Source organism: Lichenostomus cassidix, chromosome 15 (assembly GCF_008360975.1).
Source record: "Lichenostomus cassidix isolate B80296 chromosome 15, HeHo_3.0, whole genome shotgun sequence".
Classification (NCBI taxonomy): Eukaryota; Metazoa; Chordata; class Aves; order Passeriformes; family Meliphagidae; genus Lichenostomus; species Lichenostomus cassidix.
In genome coordinates, this window is record NC_139496.1 from 9,306,197 (window position 1) to 9,316,801 (window position 10,605).

General features: G+C 42.2%; 1 protein-coding gene and 1 long non-coding RNA gene across 3 annotated transcripts in view; one reads left to right on the forward strand and one right to left on the reverse strand.

The window, feature by feature from the left end:
• SLC5A1 (solute carrier family 5 member 1) overlaps positions 1-2,702 on the reverse strand; it is a 26,291-nt gene extending 23,589 nt beyond the window's left edge. The window contains exon 1 of one of the 2 annotated variants that reach the window (XM_085075989.1): positions 2,573-2,702. Coding sequence is in view for 1 of the 2 variants with exons in the window: in XM_085075988.1 (XP_084932114.1) it covers positions 1,002-1,088 (87 nt within the window). In the remaining variant the exon portion in view is untranslated. Of the gene's footprint in view, positions 1-1,001; positions 1,382-2,572 lie in introns of those variants that run through there. The other variant, XM_085075988.1, reaches the window with a different exon arrangement.
• LOC146430366 (uncharacterized) lies at positions 2,643-7,077 on the forward strand. The gene is made up of 3 exons (XR_014855348.1): positions 2,643-2,862; positions 2,974-3,107; positions 6,519-7,077. It is a non-coding gene; the product is annotated as an uncharacterized LOC146430366 (long non-coding RNA).
• Positions 7,078-10,605: the final 3,528 nt, after the last annotated feature.

A 10,605-nucleotide genomic window follows, 5' to 3' on the forward strand; every position in this document is an offset into this window, starting at 1 on the left:
TTCAGAACATTGCCAAGCTGTTAGAAAGGGAGTTTTGTTCTGCAGCTGATTTTTCTGCACCGTGAAATGTTCCTGGGATGCTCCTGGAGAGCGGAGAATCCCCGAAAGGCAATACCTCCTCTCCTCTTGTTAATGGTCAGGTGTTCAGGTGACCAGGAGATCTTGCCCCAGGGAAACCCGAATTCAGTGACATTCCACTGTTCACAGCATTGCAGCTCAGCATATCTGCCCATTCTCCCCAAACACGTCAGCTCTGAGGTCACACCGCTGCGCTGAGAGCTGCATTTCTGCCCCGGCTCCCGGTGCTCTGCTCCCCTGTGGCTCCGGGCTCCCCTCGCAGCGCTGCCAGCAGGGCAGGAGGCACCGCGGCGCTCGGACCCCGAGCACAAAGGCACTGCCGCCACTGGCGCCCCGGAGCTGTTCCTGCCTCGCGGTGACAATAGCTCTGCACCCTGGAGTCGAGAAACAGCCCCGGCAACGCTGCCCTCAAACGGCACCCACAGCCTCGGCCGGGGCGGATCTGCCGTCCTGTCCCTGTCACCGCGTCAGTCCCAGCGGCGGCACCGCCACCCCACCCCCGCCGCACACGGTGTCCCCTCCCTCCCCACCCCTGCAACTCCCCCTCCCCACTATTTCCCATGGCATCACCTCACCCCACCAACTGTCCCTGCAAGTCCCAGTGCTCCGTGGCCAAATCCCACCTCTCAGGTGCAGCCTGTTTCTAACAGGGGCCCTGATGACATCTCTCAGCTCTGTCCCACACTAACCTCATCACTCCACCTTTCCCACTAGCTCCATCCAGCCACCTCACGGGATGCCTCCCTGGATCACCATCCCCTATAGAGTAAGTGCCCACATTTTGCCCACCATGCACTTGTTAACTATCTCAATTAAGCGTCAAAATCTTTGTACAATTACACATTCTCACTTACTGAGCCATTTTGCCAAGACTCTATCGTCTACCTGCTCATTAAGTAAAACAAAATAAAATCCCAACGTACCCATAGTCCCACTGCCAGAACTACCAAAAAATAGATGACAATAACAGAGATGTCCGCAGGATTGTTGATCCTTATGATGGTTTCCATCCTGGCTGCTTCTCTGGCTTTCTTCTTCTTTCTCTCCTTATGTGCTTCTTGCAGAGTTCAGGTTAATGATAAACTGCTGTCATCCCCTACGTCTTATATAATATATAACTTCAGATTCACTTGTCTCCCATGGGACACAAGTTGAAGCTGCTGCTTTTCCTGGGACAACAACTCTTTCCCAAATAGTGCTCCTCTGTTACAGGTGCTGCAGGTTTCTGAGTTCAGTGTCCCTGCCAAAGGTGCTTGGGGTTTTAACATCCACGAGCAGATGTCTGAGAAGGAATGACACGGAAAGGAGTGGCTTGGCTGCAATAAACCTGCATATTTACCTCACTTTTTTTTTTTTTTTTTTTTTTAAGTGGTTGTACCTGTAAATCTAGTCATGGAAGATGTAGTTCTTTTAGATGGTGATGGTAAGCAATTATCTGTGAGGAGTGACCTGACACCGGGGAAAACCCAGTGGTCCAGGATCTGGGACACCCTCTGTGTCATCTCTCAACTCAGCAGCATTACTCAATGGAGAAACAGCCCTGTGTTTCTGGGAAGGAGACAATTTGAATCTGCTTCCATCTCTCACATGGATACAGGCAAAGAGGCATGTGAACACAACACCTGGATCTAGAAGCTTACTGGGCTGAATTTCAGGCTGTTAAGACCATGGTGTTGGCTCTCTATTGTAGCTAATCAGCCTCACATTTGAGTAAGTTCAAAGTTCATCAGAGCTTGGGGCTGCTCTCCCTTTATTTGCTCCTCTGACTTCAGAATTAAGCTAAGCAAACCAACTGGTCACAAAGATGTGGAACACACTGGTATTAGACAGATCCTACAGCTCTGAGTAAGGAACCTTCTCCAAATGATACCCATGACCATGTTTGAGCTAGAAGAGGTCAGAGAAATCCAGGATATTTAGAACAATAGATAGAGGTGTCAGGCACATTTCTGGGCTCTGAGGACATATGAGTCCTATTCCCTGCTCGATACCATGGAGTCATTATTCATTTACAACCTTTTCGGTGTAAAATGTGACCCTGAAGCTACACTGAGCAGAACAAGCAGTCCAGAACATGGGAAACACAGCAGGTCTGACTGTTCTTGCAGGTGTTATTTCCTCTGACATGAAATCAAGGTCTGGCACTTTGCTCATTGGCAATGATTTTTTCCTAGGTAAACTACCCTGTGGTAATTGTGGCTAATAAAAAGCAGCAAAGAAGCTGTAATTGAGTGGGATTACTTATAAGAATAAAATTAAAGTCTGTCTATTGTTTGAGCACCTATACTCTTATAAAATAGTGCTGAACTCTGACAGTTTAGGCATCTCTCCCAAAACACATTGTTCAGTTTGTCCTACACGACTGTGAAATGTTAGCTTTAAATCCAACAGAGAAAAAATTAACCCTGGAAGCTGCTGAGCATCCAAAATTCCCATTAGTTCTGACCTTCCCTGCTGTGTATTTCAGTGGAAAATAAAAGACTTATTTACTAACCTTAATTATCAGGAAACAGTTTGCCTAAGATAGGCTGCAGATGGCACTTCTTTACACAGATTGACGCATATTCCTCTGGGTCTTTGCAACTAAGAAGTTTGGTTTTCATGAATTCCATTTCTGCATCAGTCTACAGAAGCAAGCAAAAAAAAAAAAAACCATTAGTCAGGATCTATTCCAATGTGCCTTGTGTTCTCATCCAGTCCTCTGCAGAAGAGAGCTCAGAGGCTGAGCAGTACTACAGCCTCTGTCCATAGCTCCTTATCTGGCCACACCAACAAGATTCCAAGGTTTCAAACACTAATGGAGAATCAATGTCTAAAAAATAATAATCACACAATTCCCATCTTTAGGTACATTGGAAACAAACTTAATTGTTGGGTTTTTTTTAATTTCTGTAGGCCACAAACAGAATTCAAACAGAAACCAACATCATCTACAAGACTGTCAGAAGGGGAGACAGCTTTGTCAAGGCTCTGAATATCTCATCTCCACATCCTCATATCTGCAGCCCAAAGAGAAGCCTGGAGGCATGGTAGGCTGTTGGTGTACCCAATGATTCACTGCATGAATTCAGTGCATATAAAAGGTCTCTGAAAGGTCAGGCAAGTTTTAAGAGTGGAAATAGGCTGAATCTTTCTTTGTGTTAAAGCTTTCAAAGATAAGCATGAGTAAAGCTCCTGATGTGATGAATGAACACTACATCGAACACAAGAGTAACTATTTTTCCTCACACTCAGCTAGCAATGTGCTTCAGTGGATCTCTCATCATCCTGGAGAGTCTCTTCAAGCAGGTTTAGGGATACAATACTAGACAAATTGACAAATTTGATATACTGGGGGTATTTCTCTACTCTTGCCTGTAAGCCAGGCCAATTTATTGAAATAAGAGAGATTTTAACAGGAGTGAGAAAACCAATTAGTTTAAGTAACATAACACAGTGCCTCTGATCCATGTCTGTTATGATTGCTCTCCTCTGGATAGAGCCTGATGACATTTAGCTTATCATGAATATGTCTGCTCATACCTAATAGACAAAACAGAGAATGGAGGAGAGGGCAAATAGCTGCAGACCAGCGAGTAACTGGTTCAAATTCCCCCTCCAGCCTACTGATGGAGACCAAACAGAACAATGTCATGGATCTGCATTCCTGACTGTCCAACCACAGCTGTCTGATGGGCCACAGGGCAGCTCATGAACTCTGCAGAAGCTGCAGTTGTTCTGCTCTCATTAGAAAATGGAACTGTAATGCAGAAAAATTGAGAGTTACTGCCACTTAGCCAAGTCTCTTACAAACTCATGTGCAAGTCTTCCTCCTGAGGATGACAAATGATAAAGCAACAGTAAAACAAACAAACTACAAACAAAGAGAAAGATGCATCAGCATGCAAAGTACCTCCCACAGAGGAACTCCTCTAATCTTTTCCCTGGCACTTCTCCACATTTCTTGATAAAGCAAGCAGATTTCTTTGGGGATGTTCTTCAGAAATGCTAATTTATACAGTATCCTTTGTACAGTTAATAAAGGACAAAAACAGACAAAACTTTGCAGTTATTTTACTTGCAGAAGGCCATACATTATATTAGTAAATTCTCTACTCTCCTTTGATGGTTTCCTAGTCATGCAGGTATAAACTTGGAAAAGAGTTCATGTTTGCAAGTGGACAAAGTATAAATTCAAAGGCTCTCAGCACAGCTTTCCTAAAATGGTTCCAATAATACAGGGTGGTAGGTAGAGGATTGTTTATCACCTTTTTTTTATGCCAAAGGTCCTTTTTATCTTTCTGCAATCTTGATTAAGTGAGCAAAACCTGGTTCTAAACAGAAGAATTAGTCACAGAAGGTTGACAAAAATTTGGGAAACTAAAATGTGGAATCAATTGAAGAGAAATTACTAAAAGGAAAAAAAGATCCAAAGTCCAGTAGGTATGATGTAGGCAGAAGAAAAGAAATCAGTAGGAAAATAGATGCTTTCCTAAAAGGTTATCAGAAAGAAAGCAAGGTCATTCTATTCTTATTCACTGAGAGAATCAGATTAAGAAACATGAACAAAACCACGTATTAATCAAGAGACAAAAGAGACAACAAAAATGAACACTTTCAAGACTGATTTTCTGATTAGTATCTCTACAGAGAAGAAATATCAGAGGACATAAAAATAGTTCTATATGCAGATAGACCAACAGAAATGAAACAAGAAAATACATTCACTTCTTCAGCAACTGATTAAATTATCTCTGAGTGATCACTTAGTACACTCAGCCCTGCTGTATCTCAGCATTGCCAACTGTATAAAAACAACAGTCTCAGGACTGTATTCTTCCTACAGAACAGGCCAGGATAGCAAATAAGTTAATTTATTTTTGGTTTATTACTGGTTTTTTAATTCTTATAATTCAGGAGGTTAATAGGGGAGGACGAATGGCAAGAGATGGGTTTGAAATTTCCACTGGGACTAATAAAGTTGAAAAACAGATTAAAAATTACTCCCCAAAGCCAATGCAGACTGTCACCAGATTTAGCGGTGTGATAGCAGGGCAGATTATTTCCCACAAGCAACTTCTCAGTTGAGTAGCATTCTCATTAAAACAGAAGCATTATTATTATCTCATAAATAACAGACTAAATAACACACAACATTATTCATTACCCTCATTATCTAATCCATCATACTTTGTAAATATTAGAGGCTTACTAATTCTTCTGGGGATTTCCCCTTTCCTCTGAAACAATGTGTCCAGAAAAATATTTTTTAGAGATGGATACACGCTGACCTGCCACTTCTACTATAGCAAATACTAAATAATAGAAGGAATTAGGCAGAGGAGCTACATAATCAGCATCACAACTCTCACAAATATTTTTGCCACTTAAGTTTCAGTAATGCTTTAGGGAAAACAGTATCTTCACTGCATAAAATACAGGAGAGAAATGAAGAGGAGCTGAGCTGCCAATGCCCCTTCCACTGAAATAATTCACTTTTTCAGGTGACCCAATGAAAACCTTACTTGCCCTACTCTCTTTTCTCAAAACCAGTGCAATTACTCTTGAACAACAGACAGCCTCAGCCTTTGTGGATATGTTTTGATTGCCCTACAGCAATAAGCAGTAACAAATGTATTATTATTTATTGTTTCTGACAGGTTAATTTTATTAAAGAAATAAGTGAAGGGGGAAAGATCATAATCTGTCAGAGCCAATATAAATGTCCAATTTGCTCCACAGGGTTCCAGGGGCTCTTCAGTTAAAAGTGCTTGTAAAGTGTTTGTTTGTAAAATTAAATGGGGACAAAATCTAAATAATACTGTACAAAATACATATGAAGTTTTTTGAAAATGTGAGAGAACAGAAAACATTGTTGGAGAGAACCCAGGGGAAATATTCTTTAAGGAATCTCTGGTCAGGATAAAAGTGAAAATATTTGCCTGCAAACAAATCCCTACTAGAGTGAAGGAAAAGCTAACAAAGTAACAAAAAACCCCAATGAACAACAAAACAGACCACACACATATTACTGTTGGACAAAGAAAGGAGAGAAATTAAAATAATGATGAGTATGACAAATATACTGATACCTGAAAACAAAAAATATCAATACCAGATACATTTCTGCAGAGGTATCTCCCCAAAATCAGTGTGATGAAGTCTTTGGATAGACTGTCAACGCTATTTTATAGAAAGAAGAACATTTCTAGAAGATTTATAGTTCATGGATCTCAGAGATCAATCATTTTACCCATTAGATCTACAGTATTTCAGTCTGTTTATGCATTGAGGTGATGATTTCTCCACGTGTATCAGAACATCAGGACATGATGAGAGATACACACTGATGGGTGTGGATGTTTCCGGGATTTTGACTGAGGCACAAGCTGGTTGCTTACATTTTTAGATGAGTGTTTGCTGACAGCAGCACATAAAAAACCCCCGCTTGTTCTTTACAGGTGCTGTGAGATCTATTTCCTCACACTGTGATGTAAGGAGCCACACCGAGGCAGACAAACTGACAATTAAATATAATAGTCTCCTTACAGGAAGGAAACTCTTCAAAGTGTCTACAGCTCTTGCTAGAACAAATCAGCTCCCCCAGTTCTGGCACAGTTAAACCCCTGCTGGAAGCAGGTCGGTGATGCTTCAGACATCACGTTTCAAACTGTGCCGAGAGCACTGTTAATTTGAAGCAGTGCTCAAGGCAGAGGCAGCAGTCAAGGACCATCAGCATTCCCAAAGTTATCACCACCTGGCCTTTGTTACAGGAGCACAGAGGCTCATTACGCCTATGAATGCACGCTCAGGCACAAGGAGGAAAATATTTAGGAATACACTGGCTTCAAAAGGCATATCTTTCCTGTTATCTGTGAATTAAAACCGCAGAAGCCTGACTGACTGGACCAGCAGGAATTCCCCAGAGCAGGAATTCCTCAAACCGCTACAGAACCTAGGGAATACAGGGGGTGAGAGTGGGACTCAGTTATAGATGTTCTCCATCACAAGAAATGTTCTTCAGGGAGAAAACCTCCTGGCACAGTTTAGTGCATTGCTGCCAACTCAGGATTATGATAAAGCAGCTAAAACTTCAGCATTGTAGAGTTTTTTCTTTCTCTTCAGTGGTGTCAGGCTCTTGCTCCAAGATTTGATAAAAAACTATCATTTTTAGCCAAACCACTCATTACAGCAATACATTTCATTCATCCAATCCATGGCACAATCTGTAGCTACAGCCCAGAATCCCATTTACTATCATATTATTTGGCTCAACAGTTAAAAGGAAACAATGACACATCCACATATAGGATAATTATACCCATACTAAAGGAATGGAGAGAAATCCCTAGAATGCTTATCCCTTCCTCCCCACCCCATCCAAAAAAAACCCTCATGAAAGTTGGCATCTTGGTTCTACAGGGACTCAACATCTCCAGTTGACTTCTTTAAAGCCAGAGAAGGATACTATTAGCAATTAGGAGTGGGAAATCAATAAAAGCCTAATAAAGAACAGTTTTAGCAGCAGGACATAACAACTTCACCTATTTTTCAAATGATACTGCTGAAAGGAAAAGCTCCTGTGGGCTTGGCTAGCTTTTGAAAGCCTGTTTAGCTGCCAGGAAGCTCAGGGCCCAGCAGGATCTGGAATGGATCCATAGAACAGGTCTTAACTACATCCAGCTCGTTCAGCAGCTACACGTGTTCTGTCACTTGTACCTGCAGTAAGAATTCCTGTGCTTCCCCCCCAGACATTAACACAACATGTAAAATCCATCTGTGGATCTATGGGAATAAATCTTTTGTCAGCCTAGCTCATACAACAGACTGCGAATGTGAACAGGGTGGTAACTGGGCAGGATGATTAGCACTGATGACAGAGGGAGAAGGCGGAGAGCTTTGAAAGGCCCTGCACTTTCACAACCCTGCAGGTGTGGAACTGGAGTGATTCAGATGCAGTTGCACAGTGTAGCACACTGTGTTTAAGAAGGGTGTGTAAAATTTGGAACATATTTTTCAGTATCAGTTAAGAAGTTTCACATCATCAGGACATTGCTTAGTGGAAACTGTGTTGAGGACTGTAAGACTCACCTGTGCAGATTAGGGAGAGTACTGAAGTCACTCCAGGTGGCTTCCCACACCATCCAGACAGATCACATCCAGAGGGAATACATCACACTGGAATACAAGCTCACAATCTACTCTCAGAGATTAGCCCCAGAAGAGCAAAAATCTCTTCCAACTCCTCAGATGTTGGTGGTCCTCCTTTAAGCTCATGCAAAAGAAGAGTAAATGTTTAGGGAATATCATGCAAAGATCACAGATAGAATGGGAGATGCATATTCCAGAACACTCCAGGTGTAGCCCAGAGGGACAGTTAAGAGTCTGAGCTTCCATTTGTGCTCACAGATAAAATTTGATTTGAATACTTTAGAGAGCAAGCAAATCACGCATTTATTTTTAAAAAAAAATTTGTGACTATATCAATGAGGCCCTTTCAGTTGTCAGAGAAATAGCATGCGTTTGCTGAAAAACTGTATATTTGTAACTTGTTGGAATTCTTTCCACATCCTGAAACATCCATTTTAACACTATATTGCCACTTTGAAAAATTCCAAGAGATTCCCTACCTATCAGTAATAGGAGTTTCTATAAGAAAGCCAAGTATCCAAATTAGGAAATGCATAAAAAGCAACTTTTACATGTGCATTCATTAGAAATTACCTCACTTGGCTGAAATAGTATTTAAATTGTACTTTTTCCAAGGAGATCACAAGGTGTAGAGAATAGTAATCGTACTTGTACAGTCACAGGACACCAAACTGATTTTGAGTGGCTACTATTTTACTACTTGTTAATGATTCCAGCAGAGTCCAGAACAACTGGCAGTAACAGAAAGGAGACTCATTTTACCATGTAAGAATTTTCATCATGATCAGATGCTTCAGTGAATGCAACACAGGGCCTCAGACCATGTCAGAGCTAAGGTGACCCTTATGAGCAAATCACTGTTAAATAACATCCATCAAGACAAAGTTGTTCAACATTTTGGGGACAGGAGGGGACACCTTCACTGTCAAAGGTAAAAGCAGTAAAGCTAACTCCCTACTCCGCACAAAGGAAGCTTGTTACTAATTCTTGTACATCCATAACAAGGAGCCAAGAAATTCCCACGTGGCTGGGGTCACCTCCCAAATTGTGGTGGCAGGTTGTAAGTCCCAAAACATTTGAAAATACTGCAATGCAGGCCCAGGTTTCAAGGCTTTCCTTCTCACTGCTTAGTGCCCTCCTCCATGCTGGTTGCTGCTTTGCCAAATAAGCATTGGAGTTCCCACTAATGGCAGAATTGTTGCCTCTCCCATTCTCGGGATGCTTTTCCACAGCCTGGCATATTGTGTTTGAATGGGAGATCAAAAATGGGGCAGTATCCAGGCACTCATGAAGCTCAAGTGTCCTCCAGTAGCTCGTGTTTTCCCTGACACTGAACCTGGAAAAAGTTAATATCAAAGAACAAACCTCTCACAAACTTCTGCATTATACAATTGTCCTGATTTCTTGTTTTGCAGAGGAAAACACATGGATATCAGGACACAGATCATTTGAGGACATCCTTTTGTACACTGTGCTAACAGCCAGCACGAACACTGCAATGGCAACGTCTCTGTGAGGGCTGAGGGCACCTGGAGCTGCACTGGCAGAGCACAGGTACAAGCAGGGCAGGGCAGATGCTGCCTCGTTCTTGTGAGGCAGCACTTTGGACACTGTGTTCCACTTTGGGCTTTTTGTCACCAAAGTGATCCTGACAAACTGGAGAGGGCACAGGGAAGGATCACTAAAATAGTGAAGTGCCTGCACCACATGGCATATGAAGAGAGGCTGAGGGTCTGAGTGTGGTCAGCCTCAAGAGGAGAAGGTTTGGGAGAGGAATTCAATTGTCCTAGTCAAACATTTAAAGGGCAATTACAGCTAAGACAGAGACACTCCTCAGTGGTAACGGTGCAAGGACAAGAAGCAATGGACACAGATTGTGGCAGGAGAAATCACAAGTGGATGTAGAAGGGAAAAGATCCAGTCTAAGTGCTCGAGTCCTGAAATAGGTTGCCCAGAAAGACAGAAATCTCTGTTCATGGAGATTTTCAAAATCTGATTGGACAAGGCCCTGAGCAATCAATCTAACTTTGAAAGTAGCCCTGCCCTTCATGGTCTCTGGAGGCCCACTTCAAACTAAATTATGCTATCTGGAGATCTCTGACATGTTTCCTTTTCTTTAAGTCCACCCTGCTGCACAAGGCTGTTTGACAAGCTCATCTCTGCACTCAGGTCTACTGTAACAGGCTCACAAGATGGAGTTTTGATGCACATTCTCACAATTACACCACTGAAAAAGTCAATAGTGTCATATACTCATTTTTTACTAATCACTCACTGCCAAATCCTTGAGGCTGTTATCAGGCAAAGTCCCATAAAACCCTGGAGAAAGCAGAGCATATCTCAGTGCAACACTTCATTGTGACTAATCTGAGCAGAAACTGCGTGTGAGCTGACTGA